This window comes from Moschus berezovskii, chromosome 4 (genome assembly GCF_049115385.1).
Source record: "Moschus berezovskii isolate FMDL1 chromosome 4, NW_MosBer_1.0, whole genome shotgun sequence".
NCBI lineage: Eukaryota > Metazoa > Chordata > Mammalia > Artiodactyla > Moschidae > Moschus > Moschus berezovskii.
The window spans coordinates 100133608-100159879 of NC_142463.1; the positions used below are offsets into that span (position 1 = coordinate 100133608).

General features: G+C 45.0%; 1 protein-coding gene across 21 annotated transcripts in view; it reads left to right on the forward strand.

Moving 5' to 3' along the window:
- LOC129541805 (myomegalin-like) overlaps window positions 1-26272 on the forward strand; it is a 214533-nt gene that overhangs the window by 176204 nt on the left and 12057 nt on the right. For 14 of the 21 annotated variants that reach the window (XR_016037281.1, XM_088835637.1, XM_088835641.1 and 11 more), the window contains 14 exons: window positions 2036-2471; window positions 3600-3792; window positions 4878-4997; window positions 5899-6427; window positions 7887-8122; window positions 9133-9184; window positions 10271-10494; window positions 11114-11266; window positions 13236-13421; window positions 16174-16425; window positions 17332-17463; window positions 18152-18271; window positions 19386-19575; window positions 20170-20294. Coding sequence is in view for 20 of the 21 variants with exons in the window: in XM_088835637.1 (XP_088691763.1) it covers window positions 2036-2471; window positions 3600-3792; window positions 4878-4997; window positions 5899-6427; window positions 7887-8122; window positions 9133-9184; window positions 10271-10494; window positions 11114-11266; window positions 13236-13421; window positions 16174-16425; window positions 17332-17463; window positions 18152-18271; window positions 19386-19575; window positions 20170-20294 (2948 nt within the window). In the remaining variant the exon portion in view is untranslated. The remainder of the gene's footprint in view (window positions 1-2035; window positions 2472-3599; window positions 3793-4877; window positions 4998-5898; window positions 6428-7886; window positions 8123-9132; window positions 9185-10270; window positions 10495-11113; window positions 11267-13235; window positions 13422-16173; window positions 16426-17331; window positions 17464-18151; window positions 18272-19385; window positions 19576-20169; window positions 20295-26272) is intronic. The other 7 variants (XM_088835639.1, XM_088835642.1, XM_088835647.1 and 4 more) reach the window with 1 other exon arrangement.

Below are 26272 nucleotides of genomic sequence, written 5' to 3' on the forward strand. Positions count from 1 at the left end.
AATTTTAATAACCTCTTCTGTTTTATTTACTTTGCAAAAGTGGGAAGCAACTTATTCATTGGCTAGAATGGCCCTGCCTTCACTCTTTCCCCTCGCCCTCAAAAGAAGCTTGGAAAAATGTGCGGATAGCATAGGGATAATCCACTCACTCATTCGTCCACAAGGGTCACAGTCCTCATGGCCTGCTGTTTAGAACACAGCTGTGCAGATGAACAGCTTCTAATCCATACTCTATAGTTTCCCTGCCTATTGTGTGCCACTCAAATGTCCCCGAGTCATAGAATAATATTAATGTTAGTACTTTGACATCTAGCACAGTGTATCTTTTGACTGTTAAGGAACCTCAGGCCTAAAAAGTTCTAGCAAACTTGCTCAAGTTTGCATAATAGTCCATGGCAGGATCCCTGGCTCCCAAATATTAAATCCTAAGCCTTTTCTCCTATATACTTTATCAAACGTTTTTTGAAATACTCTTGCAAGCATCCTTTGTTCTTTTACTCTGAATCATCACGATATTTCTTGTCTTAAGTTCTACTTAAGCTAAAACTTCAGTTTGATTTAAACTTCATTATGCTTTGTTGTGCTATCATGGGTGAGAACAGTACAGCTCTTTCGATCCCACAGCTGAATATAGAAGCACTGATACTGTAGAAGATAGACTGCAATTCGTAATTCTATGTAATTCTTCTCTTTGGGGAAGATTTTCTTGAGCATTGCTTTTGTTAGTTTGCATTGTGAAAAGAGCAGGGTATTCCCCCAAATACAAAGTTATGACATAACATTAAATATTCTTTATACCACACATGTGCCCCTTTCTTTCCCTGTCACACCTCAGTTTTAGTCAAATACCTGTTCCCCTTTTCTCCACTGAGGAAACTCTCACAGTCTCTCTGATTCCTATGTCCCAAACCATGTTCGTCCTTAATTCACTCTAGACAAGCTCTGCTCTATTTCCAAACTTTAGGATTCTGAGAAACGCAGTGTAGAGGCACAGCCAACTGCTGGTCCTTCCGGCTGTGAATTAGCTACTTCCTTTGTCTCTTCTGGTCAGCAGTTCTCAATTCAACGTGCTTAAGAATCACCTGTGGAACTTAAATAAAATATAGATTCTTAGGCCTTAGCTCTTAAGCTTTTTAAACAAGCACCTCCTAGGAGTCTGCTGTTAGTATTCCTCAGGTCTGCAGCTGATAAGAGCAGAATTATATAACTTCTCAGTTGCAGGCACTGAACTAAACATAGCACTGATGAATTTCATGTAAGCATCCAGTGACTCCCCTAAGTCAATGAAGTGAATTGCCTTTTTAAAGCCACACTTTTATTGCTTCCATCCAGTCCTAGTAAAGGATTTGGTGGAAGGAAAGGCTGCAACCAAAATATCTTGGTGAAAATTAGTTGTTGAGCCCATTATATCTTCTCAGCAAATATGAATATTCTATGTGCAGCTGGCACTGTGGAGGCTCTGGGGACACTGGGTGAACAGGACAGACAGAATCCCTGCTGTCATGAAGACGATCTCCTATCACAGGAGCCAGATAGAAAGCAACTGATTAACATAGTACATTTGACTACAATTCTGGCTAGTGTTGTTTGTTTCTTCTGTGTTCCTATACCCCAGTTTCTCATCCAGTAGTTGAAAAATGACTAATGATAATTAATAGAACTGTGGTCTACATGATAATACATTTCTCCCAGGCAATGTGCTTTTTTATTTGTTATTAACAGTGTAAGTATCCTTGTTTATTCTACAGGCCACTGAAAATTAGAACATGAGGTTGCAAGCAGACTGTGTGTCTTGAGTCAGAGATTTTTAGTGATAATGCTGCCAAGTATTTATGGGAGTGTGGGGAATCGCCTGCTGTTCCTGAGCCTTGATTTATGGGTATATAAAATAAGGAATGTTTTAATAGGTCTCTGAGGTCACTTCAAGTACTGGGGTGTCTCTGAGTCTCTGATGGACTGAGTTGTGGGTTAACCGGGCTCTTAGGAAATGAGGCCAAGACCAGACCCGGCCCCTGACTGTGTGTGTTTCTTGCAGGAACACCATGCTGAGCCTTTGCCTTGAGAATGCAGAGCTGAAAGAGCAGATGGGAGAAGCAATGTCTGATGGATGGGAGATTGAGGAAGACAAGGAGAAGGGCGAGGCGATGGTGGAGACTGTGGTTGCCAAAGGGGGTCTGAATGAGAGTAGCCTTCAGGCTGAATTCAGAAAGGTCCAGGGAAAACTGAAGAATGCCCGCCATATCATCAACCTCCTCAAAGAACAGCTGGTGCTGAGCAGCAAGGAAGGGACTAGTAAGCTTAATCCCGAGCTCCTTGTGCACCTGGCCAAGGAGATCAACAGAATGAACACAGAGCTGGTTTACTCTCCTGGAAAGCACCAATGCCTAGAAGAGGAGGGTGTGACCACAAGGCCGTGCCCCAGACCCCGGAGCCTTGACCTTGGGGCTGCCCTCACAGTGGATGCTCACCAAGTAAGTGTGGGGTTAGATGAAAAGCCCTTGGAGAAAGGCTGGAAATGTTTACCTTAAACAGGTCTGCCCCGTGGATCAGGAGATGCCACGGGAAGGGCATCTTTGTACCACAAGTAGTGGTGATAATGTTCCTCTAACATCCAGCCTTTAGAAAGCTTTCTTTTACAACATTATCTCGTGAATATTACATGAGTAATTAACTTTCACAAATATTTGAGTGCTTAATTTTCCAGCAAGACACTAGGCATTAGGCACTGGAAACAGCCCATCAGACTTCATCTCTGCCTTTCAGATATTCAACATGGTGGGGAAAGAGGGCACAAAACCAGATCATTTCCATAGGATGCAATATAGGGCTACACGGGGCTTTAAGGCAGCCAGTCAGTGGTGTGTAATGACATCTCTTACTTATCGCTGCTGTGTACATCATAGCTCAGCACAGGGGTCTGCTCCTGAGCCTCAAAGGAACTGTCAGGATTGTCTAAGGAGAGGGGGCTGAGCTGCTGCTGCTGCTAAGTCGCTTCAGTTGTGTCCAACTCTGTGAGACCCCATAGACGGCACCCACCAGGCCCAGGCTCCCCATCCCTGGGATTCTCCAGGCGAGAACACTGGAGTGGGTTGCCATTTCCTTCTCCAATGCATGAAAGTGAAAAATGAAAGTGAAGTCCCTCAGGCGTATCTGACTCTTTGCGACCCCGTGGACGGCAGCCTACCAGGCTCCTCCATCCATGGGATTTTCCAAGCAAGAGTACTGGAGTGGGTTGCCATTGCCTGCTGAGGATTAAGTAAAATGGGTTGCAGAGGACTCTGAGAAAACAACTGGGTGGGAATGCAGGGAGAGATGAGTGGAGGTTCCCACCCCTTCTCTTTTCAACCCCTGAACAAACACTTGCTGAGGGTTCCTCACAGACTCGGGTGGCACTGTGCTGTGTGTTGTAGCAACAGAGATAAATAAAACATCACCCAGCTCTCCAGGTGCTCAGTCTGGAAGGCAAGTAGCTGCCAAGTGGGATGAGAAGTGTTACGACACACACATGGATGAAGTACACAGGGTCCGCAAGGCGAAGCGGCCACCACTGCCTGGGGAGAGCTCAGATGGCCCTGACCCTGTGCTGGCTCTTTTCACAGCTGGATAACCAGCCCCAGACCCATGACCCTGGGCTGCAGTCAGAATTTAGCCTCCCGGGATCCACGAAGCACCTGCATTCCCAATTGGCACAATGCAAACAACGCTATCAGGATCTCCAGGAGAAGCTGCTGATATCAGAAGCCACTGTCTTTGCCCAGGCCAACCAGCTGGAGAAATACAGAGTCATGTTTAGTAAGTCTTAAGTTCAACACCACCTGTCTTCTCCCTGAGAAGCTCATGCTTTGCAGATTTCACTCTTTTTTCCCAGTCTCATGGCCAGTTTAATCCTGACTCTTACCTTAGCATTGTGGAAGTGGATTGTTGTTGTTTAGTCGCTAAATCATGTCCAACTCTTTTACAACCCCATGGAATGTAGCCTGCCAGGCTCTTCTGTCCTTGGGATTTCCCAGGAAAGAACACTGGAGTGGGTTGCCATGTCCTTCTCCAGGGGATCTCCCTGAGCCAGGGCTCGAATCCAAATCACCTGTTTTGGCAGGTGGACTCTTCACTGAGCCACCAGGGAAGCCCATGGAAGTGGATACTTAACTTCAATTTGCAGATGGCAGAAACAAATAAATGAATAAAGCAAGTTTGCAGTGACAGCATAGGGGGGAAATGAGCTAACATCTAGCTTCACTGATTTCTGGTACAGTCAACAAACTGCCTTACCTCTCTCAGCATATGTTGATTGGTTCTCTTCTGCTCCTCTTTGCACCACATTAGACTCTTCAGAAGTATACCATCGTTGTTGGTCTAGAATCAGTGCTTTCTCATAGAACTTCTGCAGTGACATAAATGTTCTGTATCTACGGCACCTGTGGTTATGGAGAACATGAAATGTAGCTAATTCAATTTGGGGATATAAAGTTTTATTTAATTTTTATCAGTTTAACATGAAACAGTTACGTTTATAACACTTAACAGAACAGGGCAGATCTTGGTGTCTTTGAAACTCTGAATTAGTTCTGCTCCATTCAAACATTCCCTGAACCCCCACGAACAAAGCATTTGCTAGTTTCCCTGGGGCTTGTAGAGTTGACAGTATGCAGTGTCTGACTTAAACATGTCTGGTCCCAGGGAAGCCCAGGTTATCTCAAGCTCACCTGGTGGAGAGAGGTCCTGCTGCTGGAGCAGGTGTTTCTTCTCCCACCTCAGTCCAAAGAAGCGTCTATCCCACTCTGGGTCTGACCTCCCCAAGGGCCAGGGTGCATGCTGCTGAGGAAGAGAGTGTATGTGGGAAATTAGATCCTCTGTAGCACCCCCTGTCTGTTCCCAAGCAGGTGGATCATCGGTGAAGCAGGACAGCAAGCAGGTGCAGGTGGACCTCCAGGACCTGGGCTATGAGACCTGTGGCCGAAGCGAGAACGAGGCCGAGCGGGAGGAGAGCACCAGCCCTGGTGAGAGCTCGGGTGCGGGGCTCGCCCTCCCAAGCTAGGGGCAGCCTTCATGTTTGGGTGCTGCTGGCCAAGCCCACATCTGATGCGGAGCCAGGCTGAGGGGTGCAGTAGACTGAAGGGCGCACAGGACAGGGGGGCAGAAAGTTTGGAGAACTCATGCCCAAAGTGAGGCTGAGCGTGAGCTTGAATTTCTACAGTTAGTTTTCAACATGCTGCCTGTTAAAAAAAAAATTTCAGCGTGAACTTTAAAAAAAATAAATGTTCTTTTAGAGGAAATACTGTGTATGTGTTAGTCGCTCAGTTGTATCTGACTCTGTGACCTCATGGACTGTGGCCTGCCAGGCTCCTCTGTCCATGGAATTCTCCGGCAAGAATACTGGAGTGGGTTGCCATTCCCTTCTCGAGAGGATCTTCCCAACCAAGGGATAGAACCCAGGACTCCCACGCTGCAGGCAGATTCTTTACCACCTGAGCCACAAGGGAAGCCGAAGAACACTGGAGTGGGTAGCCTATCCCTTCTCCAGCAGATCTTCCTGACCCAGGAATCAAACCAGGGTCTCCTGCATTGCAGGCAGATACCAACTAAACTATCAGGTGGATATGCAAACTGTACATCTAAAAAAAGTGTTTTTCTGTTATAAAAGCACTGTAGCTATAGGGACATCCACCAAGTTGAAATTGAGGAGAAAAACACTGAGTAAAATAGAAGGTGACCACACCTGACTTGCAGGGCTCTTGGGAGGACAAGAAATATGGCATTTGGAGGCTAGTACAGTGCCAGCACTGAATCAAGTACTGCTTTAACTTTTGTTCTAGTAATTATTGTCCTCAAGACCTTGAAGGGCATGGCCTCCGCAGCATGCCCAGCTTTACTCAGGAGGATGTCTTTGTCTTTTCTCAGAGTGTGAGAAGCACAACAGCCTCAGGGAAACAGTCTTGATGGAGGAACTGGGCTCTGGGCAGGGACACCTGGGCTCCACAGTGGCCAGTCCCCCTGGGAAGAAGCCCTCGGAAAGCCAACTAGGGAAGCAGGAGGCGCTCCGGGCATACGGAAAGTCAGAAGACATCTCTGTCCTACGTAAAGACATCAAAGATCTGAAGGCCCAGCTGCAGAACGCCAACAAGGTCATTCAGAACCTGAAGAGCCGGGTTCGGTCCCTCTCAGTTACAAGCGATTATTCATCTAGTCTGGAGAGACCCCGAAAGCTGAAGGCCGTTGGTACCCTCGAGGGATCCTCACCGCACAGTGTCACTGATGAGGATGAGGGGTGGCTGTCTGATGGCACTGGGGCTTTCTACCCTCCAGGGCTTCAAGCTAAAAAGGATCTGGAGAGTCTGATCCAGAGGGTGTCCCAGCTAGAAGCCCAGCTCCCAAAAACTGGGACAGAAGGGAAGCTGGCTGAGGAGCTGAGATCTGCCTCGTGGCCTGGGTAAGGAGGGTGCTCTGTGGATCATTGCTTGATTGAAGATGTCTACGTTTCTGTGTGAAATAGGGAAGCCCAGGCAGGTAGAAGAGAGAACCCATTGGGGCAGTCAGAGAAGGACCTATTTCAATGGTAGTCCTGGGTGTTAAGAAAGGACACCTGACCCCTGCTGGGAGATACCAGGTCCCTGGGATTTCCTCTTAGGAATGTCTTCACACAGCGACAGGACGTATAAGTAGTCAAACTGGAGGCAGACTTCCTGGGTTTGAATCCTAGCTCCAGTACTTACAGGCTGTGCAAACCTCTTTAGTCTTCCTGAGCCTGTTTCTTTATCTATTAAATGAGGAAAATAAGAAAACCTATCTCAACGGGTGGTTATTAGGTTTAAATGAATTAATCCAAGTTCTTATAATAATGCCTAGCACATATTAAAGCTCTCAACCCTATTTGTGTAATTATTGTTTTTGATACTTTGTGTTGAAAAACACTGGACTAGATGTCCATCTCGGTATCTAGGTTATCTATGCTGAGTAACAAACCACCCCAAAGCAGGGGATTCAAACAGCAATTTATGTGGATTGGCTGGGCTTAGTAGGGGTCGCTCTCACGTCAGGTCTCTCACGCCGTCAGATGATGGCTGGGGCTGGAGTCACTGAGACGTCTGGCTGGAATGGCTCCTTCATCCTCGTGCCTGGTGACACAGTGCTCCCTGGCGTCTCTCTTTCTCCACGTGGCTTCCTGTCTTCTGGGGCCTTTGCTCCCGGCCTGGGCCTCTCATAGTGGTGCTCTCAGGGTCGTTTCACTTCAGCAGGGTAGCTGGCTTCCAGGAGTCAGGAAGTAGAAGTTGCCAGGTGAGTTAAGAGTGACTCCTGGACTTGGCGCAGTGTCACCTCCAGTGTGTTGTCTTGGTCAAGGTGGTCACAGGGCCCACACAGATTTGAGGAGGTCGAGAATGACTGCTACCTAATGATGAAAGAGGGCACAGCCACACTGTAGCCAAGCATGTGGAACGGGAGCTTGAGTAACGGCCATCTTTGCAAAATATGGTCTGAAGTAATATAGATGGTCTCTGAAGTAGAAGACATGAAAGGACTTATGCGGATTTTTAGTATTTATTGAGTACCTGCTCAATAAATCTATTTAGCATTTATTATCAACTATAAGTCTACACTCTATTGGTGCTGTAAGGGAAGTAAAATACAGCACTGTGTTTACCCCCACGGAACTTATTTTTCACTTTGGCGCATGACTAATGCATGCTAAACAGTGGAGGAATGGTGGTGTACCGTGTTGTTTGATGCAGTTTTGTCAGAACAGAATTTACTCTTAAATACATCCTTTGGTTTTGGTGCCAGAATTCAGCATAAACTGAGGAATTCTTAGAGATGCTCTGACAGAAATCTCTACAGAAGCCCCCATAGCTTAATTTTCCATTCTTACTCTTTCCTCTTCTTTCATTCATTAGGAAATATGATTCCCTGATTCAGGACCAGGCCCGAGAACTATCCTACCTACGTCAGAAAATACGGGAAGGGAGAGGTATCTGTTATCTCCTCACCCAGCACTCCAAAGACACGGTAAAGTCTTTCGAGGACCTCCTAAGGAGCAACGACATTGACTACTACCTGGGACAGAGCTTCCGGGAGCACCTCGCCCAGGGCAGCCAGCTGACAGAACGGCTCACCAGCAAACTCAGCACCAGTAAGTTGGCCTCGTGGCTTCGGGACCCTCTCAGTCACTCCCAGAGCCTAGCCCCCAGTGGCTGCCTCACCTCCACCACAGCTGCTAACCCAAGTCCTGTTTCTACTTCTTTCCCGGGGGCCGTGATGGGATCAGGACTGGCCGGTGGGCCACACAGAGGAGGAACCACAGGGTCAGAGAGCTCATGATTACAACTGTAGAAACATCATCATTTATGGAATGTGCCCTTTGGGAAAGGAGACTGAGTTCATCCAGTGTTGGGGGAGAAAGGGCGGAGGGATGGGAGGACTTCATGGCAATAAAAAGAGCCCTGAATCGAGAACTGCAGGACACAAGCTCTAGCCTGATGCTACCATTCAGTTTCTTTGGGCAAATGACTTACCTTTTGACATCTCTTGTTTCTTCGCCTATTGCCTGGCATTGCACGTGAATATAATTCAAATAAAGGACGGCACTATGCCCACTTGAACATGGGCATTGAACGTCACAGTACACAGGCCAGGAATATTGGTCATGGTTAGAGTCTTTTACTTAGAATTTCCTGAGAGCACCCAAGGGGGCACAGCAGGGTCAGTTTTGGGGGCCAAGCAGCCCACATCCCAGGTGCAGGTGCAGAGGTGGGACAGGGCTGTTGGTCACTTCCCTAAAGCAAGAGGTTCTCCGTGAAAGCTGTGAGGGGACACAGAGCTCTCACCTGGGAGTCATTCTGTGGAGGCCTGGAGCCTGGTATGTTATGGAGGGAATCTGGCCAAGTGCCTTTTAAACTTTTTTTGCATTGATTTGGGGCAAAGGAAGTCATGATGGTGATCGCCAGGTCAGGGAAGTTCTGCCTGGTGAGCGCTGGAGATCCTGCAGGTCTGTTCTCTAAAGATGCAGCCTGATGTCTCCCACGTGTCCTGACCACACACACAGTGGTCACTATTTTGCACTCGAATAGGCTCGTGCACTTGTAATGTATAAAGTGAGACCTGTTTAATTTCTTACTGTTTCTTTCTGAATTTGGTTTTCAGAGGATCATAAAAGTGAGAAAGATCAAGCTGGACTCGAGCCACTGGCTTTGAGGTAATTCAAATAGAATTTGGTAAAGTAATTGGGAACAAGGCCTAAAGGATCAAGAGGGCTCCAACTTCACAAGACAGAAGTGGGGGTGGAGGGGGTATGGAAAATACTGATTGTAATGAATTCATTTGTTCATGAAACATCTTCGTGTTCTTTCTAGCCTAATTCTTTACAATCTTTTGATAGAATTCTATTGATTTCTATTTGTATAATGATTCTCCAGGCTTAGTAACCTAGAGTCAGTCTGACCTAAAAGTAAACTTACCAAATTTCAAGGGTCCTTGGCACCCCAAGGATCTCCTCTGCTCCCCAACTCTGTGTGTTTAAGTACATGGTGCGCTTTTTGCCAAGTTGGCTTACCCCCAAGTGGAGTTAGCAGCTAGTTTAGTGGCCACACAGTTTCCTTGGGAAAGAAAGAATTGTGTTACAGTTCCTAATAAAATTCCTCAATGTTGCAGATCTTGGGAGGCTACAGTGCCTTGGAAACCAGTTTTCAATGAGTCATTGCATATTTTCTTATTATGTGCAATAAATTCAGACTCAGAGTCCTTTGTTTACTAGTTCAAATCCCTTTGTGTCATGAGTGTGTTTCAGACCACTCACTGCTCCTCAAAATATCTGCGGTGCAGGGCAAAGGAGTTTGTGTTTATCTCTAATCTGTCATAGATACACACCTGGTCTGTACCTTAATCAACCAGATGATTCTACTTACGTCCTCTTGGAGGATGTGAGAATGCCACCCTGCTGTGTTTCTCAGTGCTCACCGTCCGTTTCTGTACTTACGTTGTTGGAGACGGGGAACCAGCAGTTCTTGGACTCCAGCTGTCCTGGGGACCACGCTTGGAGCAGCAGTGCCTCAGAGGCCTGGCTGAGCCCCTGCGAGTCCTCAGCGTATTGTGTGGCCAGTGCACTGGGCACCGCTTGCTCCCCCTCCCTCTGCACCCGGCCTACTTCTCACCCTAAACCAGAGATGGGTAATTTCATTTGTTCTTTGCAGGCATGGTCCCCTTGACTTACTTAGTTTTCCTCATAAGGACTAGCTCATCCAGTGATTCTGCCTTCCCCTGTTGTCCTCCTTCACCCCACTAGGCTTAGCAGGGAGCTGCAGGAGAAGGAGAAAGTGATTGAAGTCCTGCAGGCCAAGCTGGACGCCCGCTCCCTCACGCCGTGCAGCAGTCGTGCCTTGTCTGACTCCCAACACTCTCCCAGCAGCTCCTCCTTCTTGTCTGACGAGTTGGAAGCCTGCTCTGACATGGACATCACCAGCGAGTACACACACTGTGAAGAGAAGAAAGCGTCGCCTGGTCACTCAGGTAGCCTCCACTTTCTGAGTGGAGCCACCTTTTTCTAGGCTGAGAGCAGACTTCTACATCCAGGCTTTATAGATATGCCTTGGCATGTGTCAGGCTGAACCATCCCGAGCATAGGCCCCAGTGAGTCAGGACCTTTGCTTTGCTCCTGATTCTACAAGCTGACCCTGTCCCTGGGTCTCCACTCTCACCTGGATGCTGTTGGACCAGGCAACCACAGTGGGGCGAGTGAGAAGAGGATGGGGACTTCTGTTTCCACACGCCTCACGGGCACACAATCTGTCTGATTGATCTCCTTCTGTAAGATGGGGTGTCTTATCCCTCCAGCCAGGTGCAGCTTCTGAACCCCCAAGTTTCCTTGGGTGTCCACATATGCTGCTGCACTTGTCTGCTATTTTTGGAGGTGCCTTTTTCTTGGTTTCAGGCTCTGAACCCTACTGTCGCCTCTCAGGTGGCTTTTCTCACTGAAGGAGCAATCTGCAAGTCAGGAATGAAAGCTGCTCACAGTGCTTGCGCTTGGTGCTTTCCCTGACAACAAGGCTCTGCCCTGGTTACATTGTAAGATCAGATTCCAGTTCTTTGAAGAATACCAAACATGTTCTTTCATTCATGGGTTTTGTAGATTCCAACCATCATTCAAGTCATTCTGCTGTACTGTCTTCCAAACCATCAGCAACCAGTTCATCTCAGGGGGTTAAGGCCGAACCCAGCAGCAACCCCATCAGCTTCCCAGCTCCCCAGAATCCCCCCAAGGAGGCCAGCCAGGCCCATCCAGGTATGCACTAGCCAATGGGGCAGGGGCTTCATCTCCTGTCACTCAGCTTTGACTTTTCTTCAGGGATAAGAAAAGCATCATTAGGAGCTTAGATACATTGAATCCTAGACAAAAATCAAGAGACCATTCAAATTCACTAATAGGGTCTGACTAGTCTTTAACTACCATAGAAAAATAAATAATCCACATCAGACTTTGAGCTGCATACCAATTTTGACCAGTAGTTGGCTAATCATTTTAAAAGAATCATCTTCATTTCTTTCTCTCATTTTACCCTGGGAATCAAAGAGGCAAAATGTTCCTCTCAGGATTATTGCAGCCAGAGAGCAAAAAGAAATTTCCATCTGCTGCTCTCTTGTGTGTTTTCCCCATTTTCTCTGCAGAGGAGCCTCTGTAGTTGGTGGGGCTATTTCCTTCATAGCTGAGGATGCTTCAGTATCCTTTGAAGGAATTCTGTTCGCATTACATTATCTTTCATGGTTTTATGAATGGGTCGGTGATCCTTGAGATATACATGGTGTATATCTTGGACTGACAGAGTTGTATATTTCATTTACCTGCCTCAGGTTAGTTACCAGGGGCTGTATTATCCAATCACAGCTCCACACTAGCAATGCACAGAACAGGCAAACCTTATTCTCACCTGCTGCCCCCCAACAAGACGGCTGGCTGCCTGCCTTCAGCGTGGTTGTGGTGAGGTTGCATTCAGTAGAGATGCCTACAGAAGAACACTTTTCTTCTGCCATCCTTGTCCCTCTTGAGAGCAAGTCACCCAAATCTTAAGGAAAAGAATGTGTCCAACTCTTTCTGGGCTCAAAGTTTCTGGGCCAAAATTTCCAGCTAAACCAGGAAATCATGGGGAAAAACCATTCGCCAAGCACTGTAGACATCTCTGTGAATGCTTTGGGATTAAAAAGAGCAGAAGGTCGAAGGTTTTAGAGTCAGAATACCTCTCTGAAGGAGGCCTGGGCTGTGTCACTTGGTAATTCAGGGTCTTGAACTGCTCTGATACCATGTCAGCGTCCTGGGATAAGGGATGTTTTTGGAATGTGATCACTGTCTTCTGTGTGGAACAGTCTCCACAAGTCTAGACGTTTTGGGTTCTGCTCCCTCCGTGGGCTACATGCCCTTCAAATGTTTTTAGGAAAAGGAGAGAGATTCAAATATCAGAACTTCCCAGGCTTCCTGAAATCTATAGATGGGCTGCATGATGATCACCTGTGAAGTTTTTTCTTTTAAAAAATTTTCTGACAAGAGTTTATGATTCAGTAGGTTTGCGTCAAGGATGGAAGAATCCACATATGTTAAGCATTTTTCTTAAACTATTTGAATGTTCAGACAGATTTTTGCATGCCACTGTGTCTGTCAGTTTGCCAAGGCTTTTATTTTTCCTTTGGTGAATGAGCAGTGATTTGGGATTCTCAAGTTTGTTTCCATCAGCCTTGAATTTCATGCATTAGTCATGCCAGCATCCCCACTCTCCTAGTCTACTCCTGTCCTCCTCAGGGTGAGTCCTGTTGCTTTCAGGAGTTCTAGATGTAGAGGAGTCTTGTCACGGAGGCCAGGACTGGCCCATGCTGGCAGCAGCACCCCAGGGCTCCTGAGAGCATTCAGGCAGAGCCATCCTGACCTTCCATGCCCAGATGGCTAGGATGGGGCTCTCATGGCTGCCTGAGCTATGGTAATGCTACCTTGCCTTTTTATAACCAGCTGTTTTCCAGATGAGCATAGAATGTGAATGCAGGATAGCCCTGGCAGGGGAGAAGAAGGAGCGGGTGAGATAAGCCAGCCTCTTGGGTAGCTCTGCTCCCCCTTGGCCATCTTAGTCATCACCACATTGAATGACAGACACTCCCCAGGGAGACACCTGGTCAGGAAATAGTTTCACCTTCTCAATCTTTCACCTGTTCTTTTCTCTCCCTTTCGGTCTAATGACTTGTGTCCTTTCTCCCTGACTTTCTGTTTCTAGGCCTTCATTTCCAATCCATACCCACGCTGGTTAGCCTTCCCCAGGCACCCCTGCCCTCAGCTCCACCCAGCTTCCTGCCTTTCAGCTCTGCTGGCCCTCCCCTCCCTGGCTGCTGTGAGACGCCCATGGTCTCCTTGGCGGAGGCTCAGCAGGAGCTGCAGATGCTGCGGAAGCAGTTAGGAGAAAGTGAGCACTTCCTGCTGCGTTCGTGTGCTTGCGGACGGCGGACCCACACTGTGTGTCTCTGCATGGCTTTGGCTGGATGGCAGAGTTTTCAAAATAACACAGGGGTACACGCTATCAGTGGACGACTGTGGGAGAGCTGCGCTTGCTATTTTTGGAAATATATTTGCTGTTATCTTTCTCATGTGTGTGTTTCATCAGTTAGTAGGTAACTAACTATGCTCCTATGTGAAATAAGAAAAGAACTTCACATGATGAATTTGCCCTCTAGTAGTGCTTTTAAAAAAACTAGAAAGCAATTTGAAATTACCTTATAACCATGGTCTGTGCCTGTAAAGAAGAGCTTGGATGGGCCAGAGATTGATGGTCACCATAGACCACAAGCTGAGAATGTGTACACCTTGAGCCCCATTTAGACCACATTAGTATCCCTGAAATTGGATACACTGTCTACTCTAACATTAGTTTGATTTCCAGCTAGACTGAGATCATTTTTAAGGAGAGTCTGCACATGTTCCTTCCAGCAGGCAGTGAGGTCTAAGAGGCTACCTTCTGCTACCAGTGTTACACGGGTATAGCAATCTAAGGACCTACCAACGTGAACATGGTCTCACCTTGTGTGCCAGGGCCAGGGCAGAGAACTAAAACTCAGAGAGTGAGGTTACTTGATCAAGGTCACTAGGAAGGGCGAGAAATGGGCTTGAATTTGGATCTTCTGCTCCTGGTTCCATGTTTCCATCATACCTTCTCCATCTGGAATGGTTTTGTTACAGTCCTGCTGAGAGCACAGGCTGAGCTCAGCTGAACAATGCTGGAGTCCCCTTGCCAAAGTCTTTTCTCTCTTTAGAGATGACAGCATGTGCTATTCTCTCTGAACTAGAACTTGCTACCACGCTACCATAGCAGGTCTGGAACCAACAACTGATGGATAACAAATCTGTTCCATGCCGAAAGGCACGAGTGTTCACTAGACTACTTTTCATTTCCTCACTTCCTTTTCCTTCATCTTTCCACATTGTCAAGTTGTCTTTGCCCAAAGCTAGAGACAGGAAGGAGAGCACTGTGCATGAAATGGTCTGCTGATGCGGGTTGAACTGGAGTCACAACCAGTCTGTTCCATGGGCCAGATTTTGGATGGTCCAGCCTTGGCAAGAAAGGCTGTAGCCCTTTCTTTGCCTTGTTAAGCACAGTCCTCTCCAAAGAGCTCATCAGCTCTCCTCCTGTGCTTTAAACCAAGCTTCCGAGTGGATAGTGGTGCATGGCAGCTTCTCAGGTCTCTATGGAGCTAAAATCTTCTTGTGCAAGTGTCTGTCTGGTGTTTTTGCATGGTTTAGGGCATGCGCTCTGTATTGTGTGGCCAGGGAGACTGGAACATGAGACTACTGATCCCTGTTACTGATAGATTTGAAGCCTCCTGCGACCTTGGTGAGAAAGTAAGCTGAGTGTCAACAACCACTGATTTCCCCTTCGCCTTGTGTGGGGTTGGGGTTGAAAGAGGTGTGGACGAGGTAGGGAGTCATGTCTCTTTTAAATCCTGGACTGTAATTTGCATGCTTACATTTTTAATCCCCCTCCTTAATTTCCGCTGATCCTAATGAATATCTAGTGGTTTTCAAATTGGGGAAGGGGAGATGCTTGACAATACTTCTCAAACTTTCCTGCCTTTTAGAATCAGCTAGGACGATTTTAAAACATTCAGTATCGAAGCTGAACCACATACCCATTAAGGTCAGATCTCTGGGGAACCAGGCACTGGTACTTGTTTTTACATTGTCTCAGATGATTCCAGAATGTAGCCAAATTTGAGAACAGTTATAAATAAGGATCAAAATTGGCAACTGCCAACTACATTAATCCCTCAAAGGGAGTTGGCTTGGTTGGAAGACACCAGGACCTCACTCCTCACTCCTGTTTCTTAGGCAGAGCTACCTGTTTGCTGCTCATGTCGATAATCCCTAGAAAGCAGTCTTCTGAATGTGAATATCCTGAACTATAGCCGGTTCACTTCTTTCCCTCTCTCACCCAGCTGGGATTATTTTTAAATAGAAGCGGAGATGATGGGAAGGCCCATGATTTCACAGGATCTATGAAGGCATCAGCCTATGAAATGAAAGGTCCTACCTCCCCCATGGGAGAGTGTTCATGACTCTTCAGATGCAAGTGATGACATTTCAGTTCCTTGAATCGTGTTGAGTAAGATTCAAATCACCCCTTAGCTTATACAGAACCTCCCCCAACCTCAGCAAAGAGTTCAGTCTGGAGTGACTGGGTCCACCATTCTAGCTGGATTTATGACCCCTTTCTCTTCTGACAACCCCAAAGGAAAACTAGAAAAACTGGCACTTTAGCTTCCGGAACAGCAAGTACTCCCAGGAACACAAATATTCCTGTTCGCAGGTGTGCTCAGTGCTATGGCCATCACACTCTGAACCCCTGACTTTCCCAGTGAGTTCTCCCCAGGAACTTCCCTGGACTCTATCATGAGGCATCACGGGAGCCAGGTTAGGGCCACAGGACTTTCCTGTTGTGTCCATGGGTGACTTTGTTCACCCCCTACCTCTTGTGTCTCTTGCTCACAAATACACGGGGTGAGAGTCGCAGCGTCCAGGGTCTAAGTCTCCATCTCACTGGTGTTCCGCAGCCGCTGAGGCCTCCGCCCGTGTGTCCCCGTCAGTGTCCGTTCTCCTCAATCACGCGCTTCCTGGCTGATCCTTGTGTTCACTTCTGCTTCTCACTCATGTTTCCTTCTGCCCAGGTGTCACCAGTGTTCATCCTGCTTCCCCAGCCACATTGCCAACCAACCATACAGAAGCCAGACCTTCCCACTACCGCAACCCTACCAAGCCCCTCTGTCCTCCAAGCAGCACCACCGAACTGGGCAGAATCCTGGAGCCTGGGTACCTGGGCAGCAGTGGCCAGTGGGACATGATGAGACCTCAGAAAGGGAGCATATCTGGGGACCTATCCTCAGGCTCCTCCATGTACCAGCTTAACTCCAAACCCACAGGTAAATACAAAGCCGAGCAGGTCAATTGTTTCTCTAAACCATATGGAACCTCTTGCATTTACCAGTTACCCTGGCAAATGGACATGTACACTTACAACTCCCTTACATGCACCCCTATATGGGAGGAGGCCCATGGGGCTTGCTTAGTACCAGCTGTCCTGTGTTTAAAACTAAATTACTCTTTTATTAGGGTAAAAGTGATAGGTTATTTAATTTTAAACCTTTTTTTTTTTTTTTTTTTTGTTGGGGTATACCCGATTAACAATGTTGTGATAGTTTCAGATGAACAGCAGAGGGACTCAGTGATACATACACACATAACCCATTCTGCCTCAAACTCCCCTCCCATCCAGGCTGCCACATAACATGAACAGAGTTCTATGAGCTATATAGTAGTTCCTTGATGGTTATCCATTTTAAATATAGCAGTGTGTACATGTCCATCCAAAATGCCCTATCTCTTTCCCCCATCCTTCCCCCTGGCAACCATAAGTTTGTTGTCTAAGTTTGTGAGTCTCTTTCTTTTTTCTAAGTAAGTTCATTTGTATCATTTCTTTTTAGAATCCACATATAAGGGATGTCATATGATATTTCTCCTTCGCTGACTTCACTCAGTATAACAATCTCTAAGCCCATTCATGTTGCTGCAATGGCATTATTTCATTATTTTTTATGGCTGAGTAATATTCCACTATGTGTGTGTGTATACATATATATATATATATACACATACATATATATATGTTGCCGCCATTCACTCTTTAAACAAAGTCACCTGAGCTCCCATATGCCCATGAGAGAGGACAGTGATGTTTAAGGGTCTTGCTGAGAGGCCACTGGCAAAGCCCCCAAGTGGGCCCCAGGGTGCTCCATCTCCACCTCTTCCTGTCCTCCTGGGTGGCTCAGGGGCTGACCTGCTAGAGGAGCATCTTGGTGAAATCCGCAACCTGCGCCAGCGCCTGGAGGAGTCCATCTGCATTAACGATCGCCTGCGGGAGCAGCTGGAACACAGGCTCAGCTCCACTGCCCGCGAAAGCGGTAGGAGAGGCCCAGGGCCTCCTATTTCCGGTCTACTTAGGGAGAATCTAAGGTTGCCCTAGAGAAGAGCGTCACAGATTTCAAAGCACTGTGGTCTGCTTTCCTCCACTTGCTCCTTACAGTCAGCAAGGCAGGGGGCAAGGACCATTCCCCTCCCCTTGTTGCTGTATCTGAGCTCAGAGAGTAGCTCTCCTCACTGCAGATCTAACCAGATCTACTCCCCAGAATCCTCTGACTTCTCCTTCACCCTAAAGCTACTCACTTGCTGCCTGCTGACTTCTGTGCCCTGGTTCTGTGACTGGCATGTGGTGGAGCCAGGTCTGCAAGGCCTCCTGCAGCCGCTCACCAAAGTGGCCTTCCTGCCCACACTCTCCCCCAGGCTGCTGACACCGGGAGGCCGGCCTTTCCAAACACCCTTGACCTGTCCACACTGCAGCAAGAGCAGCTATTTAGGGAACAGAGCCTCCTGAACTGCTCACCCAGGGCACATGAAATGCATGCAAAGAACTCCTGCAGAGGAGCCACAGGAAAGCCAGGCATTCAGCCCAGCAGACTTCGTCCCACCAGGAGACAAGTCCTCAGGGTTTTCTGCTGGGTTGGGACAGTGTCTTTGGAGGCAGAGAACGAGCAAACAGAGATCCTCTGTTACACAAATGTGTACCTTACCTGCTTGCACTTCCTCGGACAGGCTCCACCTCTAACTTCTACAATCTGGGTCTGGAGTCCACACCTCAGCTTTCCAATGAGAACAGAGTCCTTCGGGAAGAAAACCACAGGCTTCAGGCTCAGCTCAGTCATGTTTCCAGAGGTGAGTGCCAAAAGCCACAAACTGTGGTCAGTGTTGTATCCCTTTCTTCCCTGGCCATACCCATCACCAACTGGAGAACCTAAGAGAGGAGAAGGTGGAGAGAGCAGAGCTACTCAGACCCACCAACACCAAACTCCCATAGCTTTTCTCACTCTAGAAAGGGCTACTTGCTGACAATCCCGAACCGTGGGCCCTCAGATGCCTAGGCTCCAGGGAGGAGGAGCTGTAGGAAAGCCACTTCTGTGCGACCCACGTGCAGTGATTCAGTCATTAGCCACCAACCTGGACACCAGTTAGTGCCCGTCCTACCTCCCCACACTCACAGCTGGTTTCAGTCCAGGAAAGGGAGGAGCAGGAGGCCTACACACCCTCTCAGCCTCTTCCAAGACCTCGCTGAAGCTCCCTGTGTCCCTCTCGTGCTGATGTGCTGTGTCTCCTCTCCATCTCCCTCCTCCTACACTCAGGGCTCCTCTTTGGTCCCTGGTCCTCATGACTGTGTCTGGAGGTGCTAGAAAAACATCTTCCAGAGCTTTCTCAACACTTTTGAGTGGGCATCCATGTGTGGGCATCATTTCCTTTTGGGCCTGGGGGGCGGGGGGTGGATGCTGACCTTAGTGTTAATTGAGTTAATGAAATCAATGTATTTTCAATCACAAATTATTTTTATTTACAAATACTTATTGAATATCCAAACAGACAAAGAATAGTCGCTAAGAGGATTAAGCCCAGAATGAAATAATGCTTGTAGGAAAGGAAAAAGACATTAAGAGAGGTTTCTACATAAGCCTCTTGATCCTTGGCAAAACTCGCGAGTAGATTATTGCATAGAGGGTATGTGAGTACTTAGAAAATAGAGTTAGGAAGCAAGAGTGTGTTCCCTAAAACCAAGGTGGGCCATACTGAATCACAGCAGCAACCTCTTTCTGCAGAGAAAGAGGCTCCCACTCCTTGGAGCGTGTGGATGTAACAGCAGACACTGGCTTTGTCTCTCAGGCAGCATAAGCTGGCCTTCCTTTCACCTTAGTTCTGTTTGTCAGGATGGATGTGCTTGGGCTTAATCTTCCTGCTGACCTTTGACCCTATGATATAAGTACTCCTGTGTCCTGCTTACCAGAGCACTCCCAGGAAACAGAATGCCTGAGGGAGGCTCTACTGACCTCTCGATCCCGCCTTCAAGAGCTGGAAATGGAGCTGGAGCACCAAAAGGTGGACCGGCAGCAGCTACTGGAAGACCTGAAGGAGAAGCAGCAGGAGATCTTGCATTTCCAGGAGGAACGACTGTCTCTCCAGGAGAAAGACTCCAGGTTAGAGGGAGCCCGTTGCAAAGGAAGACGGCCGTATTTTCAGATTTAGAAAAAGGGGTATTGGCAAGTCAGTGAATGGTCCTTTTTGGAAACCTTGATATCCCCTCTGCTATTTCAGATTTATGGGTAACTTTGAACAGAAGGAAGGACTTCTCTGGGAATGACTTTTTCACTCCAAAGTTGAGAGAGTAAAACCCTCTTATGTAAGGCTTCAGCATATCAGATTCTGGAGAAAGTCCTTCCAGTGAGTTTTAGGATATGAGTCCCATCATAACCTAGGAGGTCTACACCAGCCTTGATGCTGCTTCCCAGCATAAACCCTGTAATAATTGCTGGACAACATGACAAGACCCAGTGGGGCAGCAAGAACACCAGGTGGTGTGTCCCAGGTGTGATGGCTAACCGCACAGCTCTAAGCAAAGGGACGTGACCTCCTGAGCCTCTCTCGCTACATCTGTGGAATAAAGGCAGTGGTCTTCATGACACCTCAGGAGACATCTCGGGCTAAAATTCTCTGATGCAAAAGTTGGCTCAGAGCCTCTTGCCCTGATAGGAGTCCACCTGCTCAGTGGACCCTTGCTTCTCCCTTGCCAGGCTGCATCATAAGCTGGCCCTCCTGCAGCAACAGTGCGAAGAGAAACAGCAGCTTTTCCAGTCCCTCCAGTCAGAGCTACAGATCTATGAGGCACTTTATGGCGACTCCAAGAAGGAGCTGAAAGGTATGTTTTCCCTTCTTCCCCACCCTGTGGGCTTCTTGTTCTTGCTAAAGCTTCCGGTGAAGTCTACCTTGGGAGTTCTGGAGATCTTGGAAACTTACTTTGTTCTATCTGAGAAAAAGCCTCAGTCATTGAGGATCCCAATAAGAAGAGGGGAACGCTCACACACAAAGCCCAGATGCTGGTTACAAGAGCAAGGTTTAGCCTACAGATCCTTAAAAATAGGCTACAAGAGTCAAACTTCACCTACCTGGATGGTCTGAGATAAGTTAATCAAAGTTAGATTATGCAGTGATTTTAAAAAAATGCAAAGAACCATTCTGGTGGCATCATCATTTGAAAACGTCTCAGATGTGAATTCTGATCACCCATGCAGACAACCAGCTCCCACACTGACCTTTCCCCAAGTGAGAAAGAAGTTTTCTTTAAAGACATTTTTATTCTGGGTATAATTAATTTATCAGAAAAATAATTTGCAGATATTTTTCTAAGTCCTTTTAGTGTCTTTGGAAGACAGTACTTTTTAGATTCTATTGAACATCAAATTTTTTTCTTGTATTGTTTATGCTTTTCTTTATGTCCTAGCGAAGAAAGCTTTGTCTATCTCAAGATCATGAAGATTTCCTTGTATTTTTCTTCCTGAAGTTTTATAGTTTTTGCTCTTATGTTTAGGCTTGTGTTTCATTTTGAATTAATTTTGTATATGATGTGACAAAAAGGTTAAAGTTCTTTTTTCCCCATATTGATATCCAGTTTCTCCAGCACCATTTGTTACAAAGAATGTCCTTTTCCCATTTAATTACCTTGGCAGCTTTGTTGACAATCAATTGACCATAATTTCTGTTGGTAATATTTTGTAATTTTTGGTATTTTCATCTTTCATATTTTAACTTTTACATAAATATTTCTCATGTGTGGGATAACATTTTCATTTCAACTGCCAAGTGACTTTTTTGCTAGGATATAGAAACACAACTGATTTTTCATCACCACGACCATCCTCAAATTGCTTGGCATCTCCATTGAAAAACAACTGCCGAGGCAAAAAAATCACTTGCCAATATGTGTGTGAGTCTACTTCTGAATTCTTCACTCTCTTCCATTAATCAATATGTCCATTCTTCCACCAATAACAAACTCTTCATTGTTAGAGTTTTATAGTAAAATCTGAATTTGTTTGGGTAAGTCTTCACACTTTGTTCTTTTTGTTTCTCTTTTAAAATAAAAAAAAGTATCGGAGTATATTTGATACACAATGTGTTAGTTTCAGGTGTACAGAAAAGTGATATACATAGACATATATCCATTCATTTTCAGAATCTTTTCCCATATAGGTTATTACAGAGGATGTTTATGTTAATACCAACCTCCTAATTTATCCCTCCCCCCACCTTTACCTTTTGGTAACCAGAAGTTTGTTTTCTAGGTCTGTGAGTCAGTTTCTCTTTTGTAAATAAGTTCACTTGTATTCATTTTTTAAGATTCCATATATAAGTGACATTATATTTGTGTTTTTCTGTCTGATTGACTTCACTTAGTATGATAATCTCTAGGTCCACCCATGTTGCTGCAAATGGAATTATCTCATTCTATTTTATGGCTAAGCAATACTTTGGCCACCTCATGCAACGAGTTGACTCACTGGAAAAGAGTCTGATGCTAGGAAGGATTGGGGGTGGGAGGAGACGGGGACGACAAAGAATGAGATGCCTGAATGGCATCACCGACTCGATGGACATGAGTTTGAGTGTACTCCGGGAGTTGGTGATGGACAGGGAGGCCTGGCGTGCTGTGATTCATGGGGTCGCAAAGAGTCAGACACGACTGAGCGACTGAACTGAACTGAATAGCCCATTGTATACATGCACCATATCTTCTTTAATCATTCATCAGTGGACATTTAGGTTGCTTCCATGTCTTGGCTATTGTAAGCAGTACTGCTGTGAACATTGGGGCACAAGGATCTTTTCCAAGCATGGTTTTCTTCAGATTTATGCTCAGGAGTGGAATTGGTGGATCATATGGTAGTTCTATTTTTAGTTTTTTACGGAACCTCCATACTGTTCTCCCTGTGTCTACACTAAATTCCCACCAACAGGATAGGAAGGTTCCCTTTTCTCCACAACCAACCTAGCATTTATTGTTTGAAGATATTTTGATGATGGCCATTCTGGCCAGTGTAAGGTAGTACCCCATTGTAGTTTTGATTTGCATTTCTCTAATAATTAGCCATGTTAAGCATCTTTTCATGTGGTTTATCACCATCTGAAATGTCCTCTTTGGAGAATGTCTATTTAGATCTTCTGTTTTTTGATTGGGTTGTCTGTTTCTTTGATATTGAGCTGCATCAGTTGTGTGTATAATTTGGAGATTAATCCCTTGTCAATCAATTGATTGCAAATATTTTCTCCCATGCTGTGGGTTGTCTTTTCATTTTGTTGATGGTTTCCTTTGCTGTGCAAAAGCTTGTTAAGTTTAATTAGGTCCCATTTGTTTCTTTCCATTTTTATTTCTTTAATCTAGGAGATGGATCTAAAAAGAACTTGATGAGATTTATGTCAAAGGGTGTTCTGCTTCGATTTCCCTCTAAGAGTTTTATAGTATCCAGTCTTACATCTAGATCTTTAATCCATTTTGAGTTTGTTTCTGTGTATGGTGTTAGAAATGTTCTAATTTCATTCATTTACATGTAACCGTCCAGTTTTCCCAGCATCACTTATTGAAGAGACTACCTTATATACATTGTAGTCTTGCCTCCATTGTTGTTGATTAATTAATCATAGGTGCATGGGTTTATTTCTGGGGTTTCTAGCCTGTTCTATTGATCTGTCTTTGTGTCAGTACCATACTGCTTTGATTACTGTATCTTTGTACTGTAGTCTGAAATCAGGGAGCCTGATTCCTCCAGCTTCATTTTTCTTTGTTAAGATTGCTTTGGCTATTTGCGCTCTTTTGTGTTGCTATACAAATTTTAAGATTTCTGTCCTAGATCCACAAAAAATTCCATTGGTAATTTGATAGGGGTTGCATCAAATCTGTAGATTGCCTTGGGTAGTGTAGTCATTTTGACAATATTGATTCTTCCAATCCAAGAACATGGTATATCTGTCAATCTGTTTGTGTCACGTTTGATTTCTTTCACCAGCATCTTATAGTTTTCAGAAGATAGGTCTTTAGCCTCCTTAGGTAAATTTACACCTAGATATTTTATTCTTTTTGATATGATGGTAAATGAGATTGTTTCCTTAATATCACTTCCTGACCTTTTGTTGTTAGTATATAGAATTGCAAGATATTTCTGTGTATTAATTTTGTATCCTGCAACTTTACCAAATTCATTGATCAGCTCTAGTAGTTTTCTGGTAGCATCTTTAGGATTTTCTATGTGTAGAATAACCAGTCCATCCTAAAGGAGATCAGGGCTGGGTATTCATTGGAAGGATTGATGTTGAAGCTGAAACTCCAATACTTTGGCCACCTGATGTGAAGAGCTGACTCATTTGAAAAGACCCTGATGCCGGGAAAGATTGAGAGCAGGAGGAGAAGGGAATGACAGAGGATGAGATGGTTAGATGGCATCACCGACTCAATAGACATGGGTTTGGGTGGACTTCAGAGTTGGCGATGGACAGGGAGGCCTGGCGTGCTGTGGTTCATGGGGTCACAAAGAGTCGGACATGAGTGAGCAACTGAATTGAACTGAATCATATTGGGCTTCCCAACATGGTAAAGAACCCACTTGCCAATGCAGGAGACATAGGTTTGACCCCTGGGTCAGGAAGGATCCCCTGGAGAAGGAATTGGCAACCTACTACAGTAGGAAATCCCATGGACAGAGGAGCCTGGTGGGCTAGAGTCCATGGGGTCACAGAAGAGTTGGACACAACTTAGCAACTAAACAACAACAATCATGTCATCTGCAAATAGTGACAGCTTTACTTCTTTTCCAATCTGGATTCCTCTTGCTTCTTTTTCTTCTCTGATCACCAAGGCTAGGACTTCCAAAACTATGTTGAACAAAAGTGACAAGAGTGAACATCCTTATCTTGTTACTGATCTTAGAGGAAATACTTTCTTTTTCAGCTTTTCACTGTTGAGTATGATGTTAGCTGTGGGTTTGTCACATATGACCTTTATTATGTTGAGAAAGGTTCCCTCTGTACCCACTTTCTGGAGAGCTTTTATCATGAATGGCTGTCGGATTTTGTCAAAAGCTTTTTCTGCATCTATTAAGATGATCATGTGATTTGTGTTCTTCTATTTGTTAATGTGGTTTATCACACTGATTGATTTGCGGATATTGAAAAATCTTTGCATCCCTGGGATAAAGCCCAATTGATCATACTATATGATCCTTTTAATGTATTGTTGGATTCAGTTTACTAGTATTTTGTTGTGTCATGTTCATCAGTGATATTGGCCTGTAATATTTTTTGTGTGTGGCATCTTTGTCTGGTTTTGTATTAGAGGAATGGTGACCTCTTAGAATGAGTTTGGGAGTGTTCCTTCCTCTGTAATATTTTGAAATGGTTTCAGAAGGATAGGTATTAACTGTTCTCTAAATAGAATTTGCCTGTGAAGCCATCTGGTCCTGGGCTTTTATTTGTTGGAAGTGTCTTAATTACAGTTTCAGTTTTAGTAATTGTGATTGGTCTATTTATATTTTCTATTTCTTCCTGGCTCAGTTTTGGGGGATTGTACATTTCTAAGAATTTGTCCATTTCTTACAGGTTGTCCATTTTATTGGCATGCAGTTGCTTGTGGGAGTCTCTTATGATCCTTTGTATTTCTGTGGTTCTATTGTAACTTCTTTTTCATTTCTAATTGTATTGATTTGAGCCTTCTCTTTTCTTCTGATGAATCTGGCTAAAGGTTTATCTATTTTGTCTATCTTTTCAAAGAGCAAGGTTTTAATTTCATTGATCTTTTCTTTTGCTTTGTCTCTCTTTCATTTATTTATGTTCTGATCTTTGAATTTTTTCCTTCTGCTACCCTTGGATTTTGTTTGTCCTTTAGTTGCTTTAGTTATAAGATTAGGTTGTCAGAGATGTTTCTTGTTTTCTTAGGTAAGATTTATTGCTGTGTTCCATAGGTTTTGGATCATCCTGTTTTCATTTTGTTTCTAGGTATTTTTTTAAATTTCCTCTTTGATTTCTTCAATGATCCATTGGTTATTTAGAAGCATATTATTTTTCTTCACTTTTTTTTTTTTTACAGTTTTCTTATAGTTTATTTCTAATTTCGTAGTGTGTGGTCAGAAAAGGTGCCTGCTATGATTTCAATTCTCTTAAATTTCTCAAGGCTGGCTTTCTGGCCCAGCATATGGTCAATCCCAGAGAATGTTCCATATGTAATTGAAAAGAATGTATCATCTGCTGCTTTTGGATGGAATGCTGTAAACTTATCAATTAACTCCATCTGGTTTAATGTTTCATTTAAGGCTCTTGTTTTCTTACTGATTTTCTGTTTGGCTAATCTGTCCATTGATGTAAGTGGGGTATTAAAGTCCTCCACTATTATTTGTTACTGTCAATTTCTCCTTCCATGGCTCTTAGAATTTGCCTTATATATTGAGGTGCTCATGTGTTGGGTGCATTTATATTTACAACTGTTATATCTTCTTCCTGGATTGCTCTTGTGGTCATTATGCAGTGTCCTTCTGTCTCTCTTGTCATATATTTATTTTAAAGTTTATTTTGTCTAATACGAGTATTGCTACTCCAGCTGTCTTTTGATTTCCATTTGCGTAGAGCATCTTTTTCCATTCCCTTACTTTCAGTCAGTATGTCTCTAGTTCTTAAGTGGGTCTCTAGTAGACAGCATATATATGTGTCTTTTTGTATCCATTCAGTCAGTCAATGTCTTTGATTAAAGCATTTAATCCATTTTCACTTAAGGTAATTACTGATACATATGTTCTTATTGCCATTTTGTTAATTGCTTTAGATTTATTTTTGTAGGTCTTTTTTCCTCCATTCCTC